Consider the following 19,273-nt stretch of genomic DNA (forward strand, 5'->3'; position numbering starts at 1 on the left):
AGAAAAACATTTGACAAAACTTAGAATAAGAAAAAAGGATCTGAACAAGAAGAAGCAGGAAAGCACTGAACTTCATCGTCATCATGCATATCAAGGATTTGGGCCTAGCATGGCCTGTTCCAGCCTTAGAAGTCATTGAATCGTTTGAGGACGTCCTGGTTTTCTTTTTCCTAATGGCTTGTTTTAGTAATCTTTCTGTTTTCATTCTTTGAATGTGTTCAATCCATTTATGTTTATATTTTTTAATTTTTTCTATTACTGGTTCTTGGTTTAATTCTTTAATAATTTCTTCATTTCTTTTGTGATCAAACAGGGTATACTTTGCAGTTTTTCTCATACACTTCATTTCTGCTGTTGTTAATCTTTGTTTGTCTTTTTGTTTTATTGTCAGATTTTGCTTCCATACATTAAGACTGGTAGGGCTAATGTATTGTATACTTTTAGTCTGGTTTGTGTTTGAACTAGGTTTGGTTTAAATATAGAGTTAATTACACCTGTTATTTTAAAATATTTTGCAATTTTTATTTTTATATCTTTCATTTTCATATATTATTTCATTTTATACAATCATTTTCATATGTGATCATACCTAGGTAGTTGAATGAATTCACCTGTTCTAAGATCTTGTTATCTATTACTATTTTAGTTCTTGCTGGATCTTGTCCTTTAAAGGCCGTAGTTTTTGATTTTTCTGTTGATATTATCATACCATAATCTTTGGATATCTCATTTAGATCTAAAATAGCTTTCTGTAAGTTATCTTCAGAATTTGGAATTATTATTTGGTCGTCGGCAAAGAGGAGGAGAGTGTTTAAGTTTACTGTAGGAGAAAGTTTAATTCCTTGATGTAAATTTTTATTCCATTTTATTGTTATTTCATTTTAGTAGATATTAAAAAGAGTTGCTGAGAGGAGACATCCCTGTTGGATCCCTTAGTTTATCTCTCTTGTATATGATAGCTCGTGATTTAATCTTATTTGCATTTGATTATTTTCATATATATTTGTGATAGCTTTCAGGATATTATTTGGTATTTGCCTTTCTTTTAATATGTTTCTTTTAACTTTGTCAAATGCTTTTTCAAAGTTAATAAATGCAATATATGTTTCTAAATTGTATTCTCTTCTTTTTTCTATTATTAATTTTAGGCAAAAGGCCGGGTCTATACATGATCGTCCTTTTCTAAATCCATTTTGTACTTCTAAAATAAAGTTTTCAGAATATTTCATTAGTTTGCTATTTAAGATTCTGTTATATATTTTGTAACAGGAATTTAGTATACTGATACCTCTATGGTTTTTTGGGTCATCTCTATTACCTTTTTTTAAAGATAGGAATCACAATTGCTTTTTTCCATTCTATTGGGGGGATTCCAGTTGAATAAATTTTATTTAAAAATAATGAGTCTTTCTTTGAATCTTTTTCCTGCATATTTATATAGTTCTGAGCCTAGCTTCTCAAGGTGATTTTCTGTTTCTTGTTTCTTTTGGGCTGATTTCTAATTCTTCTTTAGTTATTTCCTTTTCATTTTCGTTAATTGTTGTTTGCGAGTGGTCTTTTTTAAAATATTTGTCTGTCCACAATTCTGTGTAGTAATTTAGGAATTCTTCTAATTTCACTTCGTTGTTTAATTTTGTTTTCTTTGGTATCTGCATTTAAGTGTTTCAAAATCTTATATACATTGGGTCTTATTTTATATAAATCATGTTCTAAATTAGAAACAAATTTGTTCCATGATTCTCTGTCTTTTTCTGACTTCTCTTTTAGCTTTAATTCTTATTCTTTTATATTGTGTTTCATCTTCTAATCTTTTACTGCTTAACCATTTGTGATAGGCTTCTCTTTGATTATTTCTTTGATTGTATCATCCCAGATCTTCAGTTTTTTCCTTTCATTGAATTTTTTGGTCTTTCCTAAGCTTTCATTTGCTGCTGCATTTAGTATCGTTTTTATATTAAGCCATTCTATTTCTATTTCTTCATTTTGTTTTATTTTATCTAGATATTGGTTAATTCTTTGTTCAGATAGCAATTGTATATTTGTGTCATTCAATAGTCTAGTTTTATAAACAAATGTTTCAATTTTTCTTTCTGTTCTTGTTACTTGTAGCCATTTAGGTGGTAATCTTAATTTTATTTTAACAAGGAAGTGGTCGCTGCTTATTTCATATCCTCTGTGAACTCTAACATCTAGTGAAAATTTTTTGTTGTCTTTTCATTTAATATAAAGTAATCTAATATTGATTTCCATCCTCTTGCTGCCACATGTAGCAATAGGGGGAATGGAATTTCTAGAATTCTTGAGGGACAAATGTCTTAGGCAACATGTAACAGAGGGAACAAGAGGTTCAAAAGTTTTGGATTTGGTTATAGCATCAGAAGAGTTGATAATTACTGAGTTGATGTCTCTCCCACCAGTTGGAGAGAGTGACCATATGGTGTTGACTTGGAAAATGAATAGACATGCAGGAGTATCAAAGAGACGGGAACTTATGTGGAATTATAAGGCAGGTGATTATAATAGTCTTAGACGTCAACTTCAGGAAGTTTCATGGAGGCAGGAATAGGAAGGCCGGGATATCACTAGTGCGTGGGAAATTGTGAAAGAATATTTGTTATCAGCAATGGTAAGTTGTATACCACGAGTGAAGAAGAGGACGCAATTTGGAGTAAAGTGGATGACAAACAATATTAAACAGGAATTGCATGCGAAAAAGAGGCTATGGAAGAGATATAAGGAGACGGGTGAAGAGATGCATGAGGAATATAAGACACAGGCCAGAAGAGTGACTAGTGTGGTAAGGAAAGCAAAACTGGAATATGAGAGGAGATTGGCCCTAAGATCCAAAGAAAATCCTAGGGAATTTTTTAGCTATGTGGCCAGTAGGAGGAGAAATGACTATGGAAGAATGATATTGTGGGATAAAAATGGGAATAGAGTGACTGATGCAGAAGACATAGTGGAATTGTTCAATGAACACTTTATTGGAGTATTTCATCCTAGAGGAGTCAGTTTTAATGCTAGAGGGATAGGACTGGTTCGAGGTCTGGAGGTACAGGAGGAGAGTGTGTTTCAGACACTGAGTACTCTGGATGTCAGTAAAGCTGTGGGACTGGATGGTATTTCACCACGAGTTTTGAGAGAATGTGCTAGGGAATTGACAGTGCCTTTAACATGGCTTTTCAATGAAAGTCTGGCTTCGGCAAAGGTGCCCAGGGAATGGAAGGAAGGTAAGATAGTGCCATTGCATAAGGGTGGTAACAGACTGGAAGTGTCTAATTATAGACCAGTCTGTGTGTCATCAGTAGTTGTTAAGATCTTGGAGAGTGTAGTGAGGGACCGTATACAGCACTGGGCAGATGAGGGTAATGTTATCTGTGAGAGTCAACATGGATTTATGAAAGGGCGCTCTTGTTTTAGCAATATGCTAGCCTTTTATAATAAAGTTACAAGAACATTGATGAGGGAAAGGCATATACTGCAATTTTCTTAGACTTAGCAAAGGCATTTGACAGGGTGCCACATGATAAGCTGATATTTAAGTTGCAACACATGGGTCTGGATGTCAGATTGGTCAACTGGATTCAGGATTGGTTGTCTGATAGGATATCAGAGAGTTGTGTATGGTGGAGCAGTTTCAAGGAGACAGAAGGTTACAAGTGGGGTCCCACAGGGCTCAGTACTAGGATCTATATTGTTTAACCTTTATATCAATGACATTGCCAGTGGATTGCAAGGGGATATTCAGTTGTTTGCAGATGATGCGAAGCTGGGAAGGATTATTAGTAATAGTGCAGATGTGGTAGCCCTGCAAGAGGATTTGAATAAGCTAGATAGATGGGCAAGTGAATGGGGGATGTCAGTTTAATGCAGCAAAATGTAAGGTCTTGAGGTTTGGGAAACATCGATGGGATGCTGCATACTATGGGAGGAGTTATACTGGAGGAAGTTGGGGAGACGAGATCTGGGGTTGATGATTGATAGAAACCTGAAGTTTAGGGGACATATTGCAAAGGTGGTGAAGGTAACACAGAGGATTGCTGCTATTATGAGAAGGACGCTGACCTTCAGAGATAAAACAGTTATCATTCCGTTGTTTAAGACCCTGATCAGACCACACTTGGACTGTTGTTCTCAGATTTGGTCACCAGGATTTGATGGGGATAAATTAACTGTGGAAAGGATACAAAGACGGATGACAAAGATGGTTTCAGGACTGTACAAGGATAGTTATGAGGATCGGCTGAGAGAATGTGGACTGCAGTGTTTGGTGGATAGAAGAAGGAGAGGTGATATGATTGAGACTTTTAAACTGTTGAGAGGTGGTTACCGGGTTGACACTGGGGAGTTCTTTCGCTTGGTTGAACAGCGGGAAGGAGTGATGACAAGAGGCCATCCCTGGAAGTTACGAAAGGAAACTGTGAGCAAGAGGGTAAGGAGTGGTTTCTTTGTGTAGAGGGTGGTTGAGCCGTGGAATGCATTGCCTGATGGAGTGGCGGGAGCGAGAACGGTCAGTGAGTTTAAAGAGTGGTATGATAGACTTTGTGTTTCTCAGGGGGGACCTCCCCTCGATGAGTCTTGACAGACTTTATGTCTTAGGAAGGACCTCCCTCGATGAGTCTTTTGACTCCTTGGAGGCCTGAATAATAATAATAATAATAATAAAGACATACATAAAGATAAACATAAACATAAAGACATACATTTATGTATGTATATGTTTATAGAAGGAATTCTTTATTTTTAGGTTATTATAAACTACAAAGTCAATCAATTTTTTACCATTACTGTTTAGAGTATGTTCTCCCTGTATTCCTATATTATTATTAATTTTCGTGTTTCTAATTCTTGCATTTAAGTCTCCTGCTAAAATTACGTAATCATTTTTATTTATTTTATTATATATGTTTAGTAGCTGATTATAAAAATCAATATTATCCTGTTAGAATGAATCCAAATCATGACTCATGCTTGTGCTCTTTGGTCTCTGTCGACTCCACTGTATATCACATTAAAATTTTCAGTTCTCATAGTTCCTTTTAATTTCTTTTTTGTTTCAGTGATTACTGCTATTTTAAAATTTCTTTCATTTAATAATTGGTCTAATTCTATTTTCTTTATATGCTATTCCTCTTACATTCCAGTTTGCTATGTGTATTATATTTTGTCGTTTCCATTTTTGTTTTATCTTTTCCATTCTAGGGTCGTTTCCCATAGATTCAATCGAATTATCTTTTTCTGTCAGCTTACAGGTAGAATTATGTTCTCCATGTCAGGGGACTAGCCTGATGATGGAATAGTTCAGTGGTAGGGCTACTACCTTAAGGCTTCTGAACTAGCCTTCTTTCAAATTTAAACCCATAGGAGGAATAGGGTATATTGAAGGGGGAAAGAGTAGATTATAGAAGAATTATAGTAAGGTTTATAGAGAGGGCATTGTTGTATGGCCAGAAATGAAAAGACCCCATGGCCCTCGAGTACTCTAATAGCATAAGGGTCATAAAAGAAGGAGAGGACAGATACAGCTAGGGGTCCATGGGAGTGCCGCTTCCCTTACAATCAAGATGATTGCCCCTTATGGCCCTATTGGTCCACGAGTCCTTATTCAGTATATTCGGACCACCCCACCATACACACATGTATGGTGGGCTCCTCTATCCGCTACCCAGGGGATGCGCTCTCTAGCGGTTACAGGGCCCCCCCCCCTGAGAAACTGAACTTGGTAATCATAATATTAATAACAACAATGTAAGTCAATTAAAATCTATGAAAAAGAGGTAATATGGTATAGTGATTTAATCTTAAAATTTGCAATTGCTGAGAGAGAGTCACTACTTCTAGTTTCAAGATATGACAAATGTAATTGAGAAACAGAAAAGAAAAGTAAAAGAGATGGTAGTTCTAGTAGGAACTAATAATTTAAGTAGTGCCAAATATAGCATGAGAGAGGATACGAAAAGTCTGTTGGAAGAAGCAATGAAGAAATGTGAGATAGTAAAAATTGTAGGTTTGCTACCCAGATATGACAGTTCTGAGTTAAGGAGAGCAATGATATCAAATAATTCCATGCACAGGCTTGTAGAAGAAATGGATGCGGGTTTTTAGATGTGCAGAGTGTGTTTGATGGTAGAAAAGACTTGTATAAGAGGGACGGCCTGCACTTGAATTCATTTGGCATCAGGAGCCTGGAAAAATTACTTATTGTTGCTGTGAGACCTAATGCAGAGAGTCAGGGAAACTAGATCATCAAGGGAGGAATGCTGAAAATGTGTGTGAAAGTTCAGCTATGTATGCAGACATGATAAAGATATGAATAGCTTCCAACATGATTATGTATCTGGTGTAGGGGTGGAATAGTATGCTTTGGGTTTGGATCTTTTGAGTATGTCTGGGGGAGGTAAAAGAGAAAGTTCTACAGCAAGCCCAAATAGATTGCATATCTAACAAGCTCCCCCCTTCAAGGTATATTGTAGTTGTCAGTTCTCCTCTTTGTAATTTGGACCACAACCTCATACAAGTCTCTTTTGCCACAGAACAACCTTCACCCACCAGTTCACAGTATCGTGTCCTTTGGCTCTACAAGGGTGCCAACTGGGAGGTCCTCTCCGACTTTTATTCATCCTCTCCATGGAGGAATAAAATGTCTTGCCTGCTCAGACTGAATAACAGAAATCATACTCAAAGGAATGAAGGCTTTCATCCCTTATTCCACTCCAAATTCTCAGCCTCCATTCTAGCCTTGGTTCTCAAAAAAACTGTGCCAATGCTCTAAAAGAAAAAACCTCTTCTTACCATGAATGGCTCAAGACCAAAACTTCAACTGCCCACTCTGCCTACACTGAAGCTTGCAACCATTGTAAAAGAATCATCACCAAGTCCAAGTCAGACTTTGAAATGGCCAAATGCTGTAAAGTTGCATCCTGCCAAAATGGCAGTCGCTCAATCTGGTCCCTTGCCAAGGCCATTGTACACAACTTCTGCCAACCTAATCCGAAGAATCCGCCACTCTCACAACCAGATGGTATTGTAGTTACCTAAGGACAGGGCAAACTTACTTGCATCACTCTTCTCTTCAAATTCCTGCATTTATGACCTGGGCAAAGTTCCCTCCACGCTACCAAGAACAGCTGATTTCATGTTGCCCATATTCTTCCAACAAAAAGAAATCCGAAGAATCCTCAATAACCTGAACACAAACAAGGCATCTATCTGGTCTTGATGGTATCCCACCTGTTGCATTAAAAAACTGTGCTCCACAGCTAACACCTATCCTGTATCGTCTCTTCAATCTGTTCTATTCAACTGGCATTTATCTTACAACATAGAAGCAGGTCCACATCCAGCCCATCTCAAAGAAAGGTGATAAAAGTCAGCCAATGAACTACTGTCCAATTGCTCTCACTTCTGTTCTCTCTAAAATTATGGAGAAGGTCATCAATAACCAACTCTTAAACCACTTAGTCATACGAACTAATCAGTGACCAGCAGTATAGATTCTGCAACTTGTGATCTACAGCTGATCTTCTTGCCTTCACCACACACCTCTGAACTCAAGCCATGGAAAAATTTGGAGAAACTCATGTAGTTGCCCTCAACATTTCAAAGGCATTTGATTGTTTTTGCACAGGGACCTACTTAACAAATTGCCATCCTATGGCCTGCCTTTCTCACTCTGCAACTGGATCACCAACTTTCTCAATGGTCTCTCTCTACGTGTCATGGTGGAGTTTACTGTCCTCAGATTTCCCCACCAATGTAGGTGTACCCCAGGGTTCTGTTCTTTCACCCACTCTCTTTCTCTTGTATATAAATGACCTGCTCTCTCAGACTTCCAATCCTATCTATAACTTTGCTGATGAAAGTACACTCCATTCCTTCTTTTGCATTCGACAAACCTTGTAGTTTTCAAGTATTAGAATCCTCAAGCTCTACCATGACCAGTGACCTGAACTTGGATCTCCTAGCTATATCCCAGTGGGGCAAGGACAGCCTTGTAAACTTCAATACCACCATGGATCTCCTAGCTATATCCCAGTGGGGCAAGGACAGCCTTGTAAACTTCAATACCACCAAAACTCAGTCCTGTCTGAACTCTTGCAAGAAAGAGCTCACATCCCTCCCCTTTACCTTCAGTAATACTGAGATATCCAAACATGATTGGCTTTCTCTACTCAGACTGACCTGCACCTCCAATCTTTCCTGGCACAACCACATTTCAACTATAGCTTCTGCTGCCACCAAAAAACTTGGTGTACTTTTTTTGCACAAGATGCTACCCAACACCTTCACAATTGCTAACTCTATACAAAGCCCAATTCTTCCCAGCCATGGACTATTGCTCCCACATTTGGGTTGGAGCACCAGAATCCTCTCTACGATTGCTTGATTTGATCCAGAGGAGGGCACTTCTAATTAATGATCCCTCTCTCACATACCCACTTCAATCTCTCCCTCACAGATGTTCAGTTTCTGTCTTGTGTCTCTTCTATAGATACTTTCATGGGAAGTGTTCTTCTGAATTGGCCACAATTATTTTACCACTCTCCTCCAAAATCATTAAACCAAGAGCCACTGCTAACCAACACCCTTTTATAGTCCGTTTTTAAACACTGAACCAACTTCACTGCCTCTTCCTTCATCCTATCTACTTCTGTCCTTTGGAACAGTCTCCTCCACTCTGCCTTCCCCAAAGATTACAACCCTCAGATGTTCAAGCAAAATGTGAACAGATTCCTCCTTTTTTCTATTCCTTTACCAGAAAACATGGCACTAATATGCCATAGATCTTGTGGCCTTTCATGTTGGATCAGATATTAAAATATATATAAGAATATATAAAAGAATAGGCTAGGTGGTAATTTGTTATGTCTGTACACAAATGTTTGTTGTTGACATTAATGAAACTTGGCTATCAGAATCAGATAAGGTAACTGGGATCGAGTGTAATGGATATATTATTTTTAGGAATGACAGAAGAGATAGGAGAGGAGGGGGAGTTCTACTACTAATATCAGATGACTTAAGTACAGTAGGCAGGATGATGACTATGATTCAAAAATGGGTGGATAACTGCACCAGTCTCTGATTTTCAGCATGGATTTGTTTAAAGGGAAGTGATGTTTAACAATCTGTTCATGTATTATAATGAGATGGCAAATGCATTGGACAAGGGAGATGCATATATATGGTGGTTCATTTTGATTTTGCAAAGGATTTTCAGTTACCATTTAACAAGTTGGTAATTAAATTGGAACAGACAAGGTTAAATAATAGGTTATTACATTAGATATAGGAGATTAGCTGTCTGATAGGTATCTGTAAAGTTGCATATAGAAGAGCAGTAGTCCAGAAGAAGAGAGTGATTATTTGTGTGTTCCTCGAGTCTGTTTGGGAGTGAAGTATATATGTTAATGATATTGAGGAAAGACTTAAAGGGGGATATCCAATTGTTTTAAGATGATGTTTTGGTCAATTGGGAGTAGTTTTCTGTATAAAGTGTAGTGTAGAGCAGATTTTATGGCTTTGCAGGAGAAATTGAATAGACTGTGAGTGGAATTATCACTCCACTATAACAAAAACAATGTGGAACACACATTTAGTGAGGATATTTTGTGTAAGAGATGATAGATCTGAGGGTGGTGTGTGAGTGTGAGAGAGAGAGAGGACATTTGAACTTTAATGGATTACGGCAGTGAAACAGAAGACATTGCTGTGTAATAGCTATTCATATGGTGCCAATATGTAAGGGCATGATCACACTTCTTATGGATTACTATATGCGAATTTGGCCACCTACTTTTTAAGGGTATGAGGATATATTGGAAAGGTTATAGAAATGATGGATTAAGATGAATTCCACTGTGTTGAACATTGAGTACAAGAAGATTGAGGAAACATAATTTATAGAGCCTTGTGGATAGGAGAAGAGGTGAGTGCATTCATTAAGAGATACAAGTTGGTAAGTTTTTGTTACTGGATTAATGTGAAGAGATTGTTCAAAGAATGGAGGGAAAGGAATAGAAAAGGAAGCCATTCATGGAAGGTGGGTGTAAGCATGGTTCATGACTGGAATTCACTGCCAGAGTGTGATGAGAGTGAAAACAATGGATGAATTTAAGGCAAGTTTGATGAGCATTGTGTATGAGAGCAAAGCTATTCAAACCTTTTATTCAGGTTCTGATTATGAAAATAATAACTCAGTAATTAAATGCTTTATATATTAATTACTTCAACCTAGTGTTTGTTTGAAGGGACAGTGGAAAGTTCTGATAAACACTTGGAACAAAAATTAATTAATTTTATGTCTTCTTATATATCCTAAAAGAAACAGAACAAATTATTACAATTTGATGAAACATGAGGGTTAAAGGGTTTTAAGATATATTTTTTCCTTGTGGTTATATCAGTTGATTCAATACCATTTTTGTTCTTGGTGTTTATCAGAACTTTCTGGAATTCCCTCATATATTATTGTTTATAGAGTGGAAGGAGCTGGGAGTGTGCACATGGATATTAATCTAGAACAGTAGTTTTTAGCCGATGGAATGTTTTCAGTATGTATAGTACATCAGGATCTTGACAGAGAGAGAGAGAGAGAGAGAGATTGAAAGGGGGGAAGCCATGTATAATCTTGAAAATGTGCATGCAGTATTATAATTTGTTTGGAAAATAGTTGTGTATGTTTCAAATAAAAACAAAATGAAGAATTATTATTATCATCAACATATTATTGACATCTGACCTCCACGTAGGCAGACTCATTGTGGGAGGTACACACTATCACATACAAAGCTCATCCAGTTGTGCCTTAAACTGAGTCAATGTGTTTACATTCATTTGCAAACGTGCACTGAGGTAATGCATTTCACTCATCAACCACTCTCCATGCAAAACTCTCCTCTGCTCATGCCCTCCTTATACAGTTTTGAGGGATGCCTCCTGTTCTACTCTCTCCATCTCCTATTCCATGAAAAATTTCCTCTATGTTAACCTGATAATAATCCCTGACTAACTTATATGTCTCATTCATATCACTGATTTCCTATTCGCGAAGCTTTGCAAATTACATTCTTTTAATCTGTCTTCATACTCCACATTATAAAGACCAGACCTTTGTGAATCTTCTCTGGACCTTTTCTAACATATCCTCATCACCACGAAAGCCAGTGACCAGATCTGTGCACAATGATCCGTATGATGCTTAATCAGTGTCTTATTCAATGGAATGAATCATAACCTCTTTATTTCTGCACATCATTACCATTATCTTCACCACTTGTGCAGTATGGCTTCTGAATTTCAGGTTCAAGTGCTTCACCACCAGATCTCTCATCTCCTTTGCCTTCTTCAAAATTCTTCCACCAAGTGTATACTTTGTATCCCATCATTGCTTATCAAATTTTGAAACTTTCTACTTTGCAACATTGAACTGATAGTTCAACTTACCTACCCATTCATACAATTTATTCAAGTCCTCCTGTAAGACCATAACATCTGCTTGACTCTGCATTGTTCTACCCAATTTTGCATCATCTGCAAACAGTTGCTTATCACTGGTTAAAAAAAAAAAAAAAAGATTAAACTTATCCTAATATCATGAATATACAAATTGAACAACAAGGGCTGAAATACAGACACTAGTGGTGTGCCACTAGTGACTTTGCTCTTTCAGGATACCGCATCCCCATATACAACTTTCTGATACCCATCTAACAGCAAGTCACTGATCCAACTCAGAAATCTGTTATCCAATCCCATCCATTTCAGTTTATTTAACAGCTTGTTATGTTGCAGTCTATCAAAAACTTTTGCAAAGTCTAAGTTTACTACTGTGCATGCATATCTCTTGTCCAATACTCACCTTGTTATAGTAAATAACTAAGTTGGTAAAACATAATCTCCCTTCAACAGACTAATGCTGACAGTCATTGAGAAAACTGCTATTATCAAAGCATTTCTGTATCAGTGTTTTCAGTATTTTAATTACGACGTCAGATATATAATGTTGATACCCCATGAAAGGATGTTGAGTTCAGAATCAGATAATGTACGTGAAGACTTTTAATGACCATTTTTTTATGGGGTAATCCATGGTTTTTTTTTTTTTTTTTTTTTTTTTTTTTTTTTTTTTTTTTCAATGATTAGTTTTTGTAATTTTTCTTTGCTGACTGACTGAGACCTCAATAAAGGTCTCATCAGTCACTCATCGAAACCAATCTGGGTAGTGGCCCTTCCATTAATGCATAGCATTATACATGTCTGCAAGGAGATGTGCTTTGCATTATGGGAGATACTGAGATAAGATCTTGATCCACCTTTTTTACGAGTTGCCTCAGTCCTGAAGATTCTTCAGGCACAAACCTTGTTTGCTGACACTTGGATAAAGGATTAAACTAAATTTATTTTAGACTGGCCTGTAATTTTAGCCACAGCCTAATCACCACATTTATGCAGTGGAACAGTTTTACCTTCTTTCCACTCCCTTCAGACCTCTACTGTTGTAGGACTCTCATTAAACAGGCATGTCAATGCTATTGCCAATTTCCTTAAGGCACTTGGTGATATGTCATGAAATCCTCTTACCTTATTGACATCAAGTTTCTTTCTTCATATACCTCCTGCTTACTCACAATTAAGTTATCCTCTCCTATTTCTCTACACTTGAGTTTCTCATGGTTTCATCCTGATGAAGATGAAACACCTGTATAAATTGTCCGCTGAACAGTTTACCAATTACAATTACCATTACTTTATTTTCTGTTGTTTTTTGTTTTTATATCATTCATTTAAAATTCAAATAAAATCATTGGTGATGAGAATGGAAGTATGGTTTTGCAGAGATATTGAGAAACACTAAACTATAATTTGACTTAATAACCAAAACTATATATTTTAAATACTTTTTGAAATATAAATTACAGAAGCAAAGTAAAAATCAAATTCTTGCTTTACAAACCAATTAAGATACCATCATAGATGGTATACATACACGAGGCTGTGCCAATCTCTTTAAGACATCAATTTCTCTGTCTGACAAGACATCACGATACATGACAATTCTTGGTTTCAGATAGAGTTCTTCTTCTTTTGTCTTTTGCAGTATAAGATAAGGATGGGTCCCAGTACTGTATCGACATTTAAGTTTGCTCTCATAGGCAGGTGACTAATGAAAGAGATAAACGTTGTCTTTTACTGTATTTTTTAAATGCTTCTTTAAAAAAAAGTAGCAGTTAAGTTACTTTAAAATATACCACTTTGACAAATGAAATAAAAAAAAGTTTTTCATATTCAACATATTCAGTATAGTATGAATATTATTCTAGGCTTCTGTGACGCATTGCAAGAAGCTTTGATAGACCACATTACCTATCATATGTTATTTTGAGCTCATTTAATAATGGTTCACTTTATTATTATTGTGAACCATTATTAAATTAAATGTAATGCATTCTGCTCTATACAATAATTCTATGCTAATTACAAGTATACTGTATGGATTTTGGAGTGACTTCTTGTTCTTCCATTACCTACTACTATAAAAGTTTATAAAAGGCTTACCTATTGGATAAGCCTAGGACTGAGGCATATGAACTTATGCATCAGTCCTATCATCTTTACACACTGTAGACTAAGAGTAGCTTAGTATCTGCAGAGACTAGTTTCTTAGTCACTTAACTCTAGATCTTCTCTAATAATCCTTATTTCCTAGATGTTTGGGTGACCAGATCTGCTGACAGCAGTCAAATGTGGCTTGATCAATGCGATCAAAATTGAGTGAAGCACAAGCCTTCTGTGCTGTATCCTGTGGAAATGCAAATTCTACAAAGGTTGTATCAATTCCCCTAATCTGACTGAGCCATAAGCAATGTCTGACTGCATACCAAGGTTAAGTGAGTAAATAGAATAGGAGTGAAATGGATGAACAGTCAAATCAAGCATGCTGGGCTGGAAAAGAAAATGTTATGGAGGAGATAGAAGAGAGCTGGTGGTGATCAGATCCATGAAGAATATAAAGTGTAAGCTAGAAATGTGACAAGCCTAATAAAGAAAAAGAAAACGTGAAGTATGAAAGGAAATTGGCTGGTCAGGCCAAGGTTAAGTCAAGGGAATTTTTCTGCTACATGGTAAGCAAGAGGAAGAATAATTATGGTCAGGCCCGTTCCGTACCAGGGTGCAATGAACCCGGGTGGCACAATTTAGGAGCGGTATAATCGAACACGTTCATAAAAAAATAGGGAATAAATAATACACTGAACTGTGGGTTTGCACCTAGGTGGCGAAAATCGACCATAATCAGAACAGCCCTGATTAGCATTGGTCGATAGTCTTGGCAGCAAGCTAACAGCCACGAAGGATATAGTGTAATTATTGAACGAGCACTTTATCAGCATGTTTCATACTGGTGTAAATGATCCGGTGCAATATATTGAAGAGAAGCAAGTATTAGGAGAATTAGCAGTGAAAGAAACAGAGGTGTATCAGATGTTGGTTGGGTTAGATGTGAATAAGCTGTGGGGATGGATGACATATCACCATGTATTCTTAAGGAATGTGCACCACAGTCGGTTATGCCTTTGATCTAGTTATTTAATGAAAGTGTAGAAGTGGATAGGGTTCGTAAGGAGTGCAAAGAAGGAAAAAATAGTACCACTCCACAAGCATGGTTCTAAGATGGAAGTCTCCAACTATAGGCCAGGCTGTATAACTGCAGTTATACAGACTGGCCTATAGTTCCGTATAACTGCAGTTATACGGAAAATATGTTCGGGAACCGAATTGTTTGGGAACCGAACAATTCAGTTCCTAAACATATTTTCCGAACAAAAAATGCCCCGGTTTCCGACAGAATTTCGGTTTCCGAACAGGCAAACGGCAACCACGTGCTCCGCGTGCTGAGCTGTAAGGCAGGAAAGCGTCAGTTACACAGCAGCCTTTGTTCGGTGCAGACACCTGCTCGAATTTGCAGTGAGTTTCCTTGATTTTTTTTTTTTTCCATAAATTATTATTAATTAAGCCACTATGGGGGCTGCAGAAGAATAGTGATAGCAGCAAATTGAAAAGAAAAGTTGTTAGGATCATGATAGAGATGAAAAGAGAAATCATATTCAAACATGAAAATGGCGTTCGTGTCTCAAATCTTGCTATGCAGTTCGGTATGGCGAAATCAACGATATGTACAATACTCAAAAATAAAGAGGCGATTCAAGAGAGCTGATGTTGCAAGAGGAGTGAAAGTTCTTACTAAACAAAGATCGCATATGATTGAAGAAGTGGAAAAATTGTTGCTAATTTGGATAAACAAGAAACAGTTATCTGGGGATAGTGTTTCTGAGGCTATAATTTGTGAAAAAGCGAGGCGATTACCTGATGACCTGTTAAAGAAAAAACATGGTACGAGTGCTGATACTGATGTGTTCAAAGCTTGTAGAGGGTGGTTCGAAAAATTTAAGAGGAGAAGCGGTATACATAGTGTGGTTAGGCATGGGGAGGCTGCGAGTTCGAACCGAGAAGCTGCTGAGAAATATGTGCAAGAATTTAGTGACTATGTAAAGGCTGAGGGTTTCAAAAAATTGCCAAAGAGGACCTACATCACTCAGGAGGAAAAAGAATTGCCCGGACACAAGCCCATGAAGGACAGGCTGACTCTTTTGCTATGTGGAAACGCAAGTGGGGACTTCAAGGTCAGGCCATTGCTTGTGTACCACTCTGAGAATCCAAGGGTGTTTAAGAAAAATAACGTGATGAAAAGTAAATTGCCTGTTATGTGGAGGGATAATAGTAGGGCTTGGGTAACCAGGCAATTGTTTATTTAGTGGATCCATGAAGTCTTTGCCCCAAGTGTGAGAAAATACATTCAAGAAAAAAATTTACCAATTAGATGCCTTCTTGTGATGGACAATGCTCCTGCCCACCCTCCAGGCTTGGAAGACAAGTTAGTGGAGGAGTGTGATTTTATCACGGTGAAGTTCCTGCCCCCTAACACAACTTCTCTAATTCAGCCCATGGACCAGCAGGTCATTTCGAACTTTTAGAAGCTCTACACCAAAGCACTGTTTCAAAGGTGTTTTGAAATGACCGCAACACAGAATTAACACTCAGAGAATTCGGGAAAAATCACTTCTACATCCTCCATTGCTTAAGTATACTTGACAAAGCAAGTGACTTACAGGACGATGAACTCGGCCTGGAGGAAATTGTGGCCAGACTGTGCAGCAGACAGAGACATTGTGGCTGAGCATGTTGCTCTTGTCGATGATATTGTGTCTCTGGGCAAAAGCATGGGCTTGGAAGTTGACAATGCTGATGTGGAGGATCACAGGAATGAGCTCACCATGGAAGAACTGGAACACCTTCAGAAGGAGCAGCAAAAGAAGGAGGTGGAGGAAATGTCTTCAGACACAGAGGAAGGGATTGAGAATGTTCCTAGTTCTTTGATCAAAGAAATGTGTGCAAAATGGGGTGAGGTGCAAAGTTTTGTGACAAGATCACCCTCACAAAGCTGTAGCAAACCGCATCATAACCCATTTCAATGACAGTGCCATGTCCCACTTCAGAAACATTTTAAAACGCAGGCAAAAGCAAATGTCATTGGACAGGTTTTTAGTGAGACAGAGGCCCGGTGTGTCTCGAGCAGAGTCGAATGGTGCCAAGAGACAGAAAAGAGAAAGAGAAATAAACTCCAGAAGGACAGTAATCTGATGTTTTTATGGAAGGGGACTCTCCCTTACTCACCTCCTTCCACTTACGCCATCAATTCTCCTCTGTATGTATAGTTAAAGGGAAGTTAAATTTTCATTTTTATTTTATCTACTTATTGTGTTTATTCTTTTTATGTAAGATTTTATGCATTTTCATTATGTTTGTATACGATCTTATGCATATAGTTCTGTTGTAAAGTTTTAAGTAAACAATCATCTGGGGTTTGGGAACAGATTAATCCATTTTACATTGATTCTTATAGGAAAATGGTTTCAGTTTTTGAACAATTCGGTTTCCAAACAGCCTTCGGGAATGAATTAAGTTCGACAGCCGAGGTTCCACTGTAATGGTCAGCATGGATTTGTAAATGGTAGGTCCTGTTTTAGTAATTTACTTGCATTTTATGATAAGGTGACAAGTGTGTTAGACAAGGGGGAAATCATGTACAGTGATATTCTTAGACTTTGCAAATGCTTTTGATAGATTACCACATGATTAGTTGGTGTACAAGCTGCAAATTTTAGATTTGCAGCTTGTACACCATCCTTTGCATTTTAAATCTGCGTTTTAAAATGCAAAGGATGGGAATAGATAGTATATTGGTTAGATGGATCAGAGATTGGCTCTCTGAATGATACCAGCAGGTGGTGTATGATGGAGTAGTGTCTCAAAAAAGGAGGGTGACCAGTGGCGTGCCCAGGGTTCTGTTTGTGGGCTCCTGCTGTTTAACTTGCTTCTAAGTAACATATTGTGTGAACTGGGGATCTTCAGTTGTTTGCTGATGATGCAAAGTTGGGAAGAATTATAAGTAGCACTGCTGATGTTAATTCCCTTCAGGTAGATTTGAATAAACTTTTTACTGGTACAAAAGAATGGGTTTATAGTTTTAATATCAATAAGTGAAACTCGGGTTTTTTGTCTCGCATACAGACAATTCAGCCTTCAGAACATACTCGATTTACAGACAAAAAATACTGTTGTTGGTGATGATGGGTGATGCTGTTGATGGTAGCAGTGTCGTAGTTGGTGAATTAATTAGTAGTTGAGAGGATGAGATGTATTGGTGAAGTAGAGTAGTGTGCACTCCCACGATGAGTCCTTGGACTCCCTGGAGGTGTCATATAATAATAATAATAAAGTGTGCATTTAGGAGTGCAGAAATATAAGGCTGTTTATTATAATGATAATAATAAAGTGCGCATTTAGGAGTGCAAAAATATAAGGCTGTGTACTATATTGATGGTGCCATATTGCAATGGATGAGATCAGAGATTTGGGAGTGATGGTTGACTGAAGTTTAGAGGGTTGTCTAGTTGAAATGGCTGCACATCGTAGTGCTGCTATGATAAGAAGTACTCTAACATGTAGGGATAAGGAAGTGGTTGTGCCACTGTATAAGGCATTGGTCAGGCCACACTTGGACTATTGTACTCAGATCTGATCACCTGGTTTTCAGTGTGATGTGGAGACATTAGAGAGGGTCCAGATGCAAGTGACTAAGATAATATAAGGACTTTGGGCTACTGGCAATTGAGAGAGGTTGAAGAAATGTGTATTGCAGAGTTTGGATGAGAGGAAGAGAGGTGATATAATAGAGACATTTAAGTTAGTGAGAGGATTTTATTAGAATAATACAGAGGGATTATAAAAAGAGTGGAAGGTGAGAGGGGAAGAACCAGAATTTATCCCTGGAAGTTATGTAAAAGTGTAGTGAAGAGGGGTGTGAGGAGTAGATTTTTTACATGGAGAATTGTCAGTGAATGGAATGCATTACCAGAATGTGTTGTTAATGCAAGAAGTTTGAAGGATTTTAAGATTCTATATGATAAATATGTTGTCAGTTGATTGAACATCCTACGATGAGTCTGCCTACTCAATGGAGTCGGCAGACTCTATCGGAGACTCCAAGTGAATAATAATAACATTATTATAAAATGTGTGCAAGTTGCTTAAACATGAATATCCTATAGTAAACCCATTCTGATTTTTCAAAGTGTTCTTTTGATGAAGTACTTGTAGTATATATTCTCTGTAAACTCATTTCTGTGTGTAAGCTCTTACTAACTTTTCAAAATCTTCACCACCACTCCAGCGATACTGATAGGTGAATATTAATCACATTATTCTTTGCACCACCCTTTTCAAATAGGATAATCATACATTGTTACTATCAATGTTAAATTTTCCATGTTCCAAGATGTGAATGATAGTCTTTTTTTATATATGTATATATTTATCCCATACTCAAGAGGTTGAAGGACCTATAAGCATGTCAGTGCCTCTTGTCTAGGTTCAGGTGAAGAAACAGAAGTTTATTGTCCCTTTTTTTTTTTTTTGAAGATAATTCAAAATATTCAGTTTCACCACAAAGGGATGCTGGTCAGTAGCTGCTCTTGTATTAATAGGTGTAACAGGAAGTGGAGGAATAACGATTGCTAGTTCAGTAGAGGAATGATCATTGAAGTACTTTTTTTTGAATAGACACAGAGTTGAAGCATTGCACATGAGATAAAGGTTGAGATGAATCTGTAAGAGAGGGGCCATCTACAAGCCTAATTGCTCTCCTCTCGACAGC

General features: G+C 37.4%; 2 protein-coding genes across 6 annotated transcripts in view; one reads left to right on the forward strand and one right to left on the reverse strand.

Annotated features, from left to right (window-relative positions):
* Positions 1-19,273, forward strand: part of LOC150104397 (NAD(P)H pyrophosphatase NUDT13, mitochondrial-like) — a 581,172-nt gene that overhangs the window by 219,335 nt on the left and 342,564 nt on the right. For 4 of the 5 annotated variants that reach the window (XM_090396341.1, XM_090396343.1, XM_090396348.1 and 1 more), the window contains one exon: positions 16,961-17,068. The exons of the other annotated variant lie outside the window; for it this stretch is intronic. The gene's annotated coding sequence lies outside the window, so the exon portion shown is untranslated. The remainder of the gene's footprint in view (positions 1-16,960; positions 17,069-19,273) is intronic. 5 annotated transcript variants of the gene reach the window in all.
* LOC150104398 (prolyl 4-hydroxylase subunit alpha-1-like) overlaps positions 1-19,273 on the reverse strand; it is a 356,969-nt gene that overhangs the window by 189,045 nt on the left and 148,651 nt on the right. The window contains exon 7 of the mRNA XM_090396472.1: positions 12,989-13,162. Within this exon, the coding sequence (XP_090252598.1) occupies positions 12,989-13,162 (174 nt within the window). The remainder of the gene's footprint in view (positions 1-12,988; positions 13,163-19,273) is intronic.

This window comes from Typopeltis vanoorti, chromosome 8, assembly GCF_054136105.1.
Source record: "Typopeltis vanoorti isolate ZY-2024b chromosome 8, IOZ_Tvanoo_1.0, whole genome shotgun sequence".
NCBI lineage: Eukaryota > Metazoa > Arthropoda > Arachnida > Uropygi > Thelyphonidae > Typopeltis > Typopeltis vanoorti.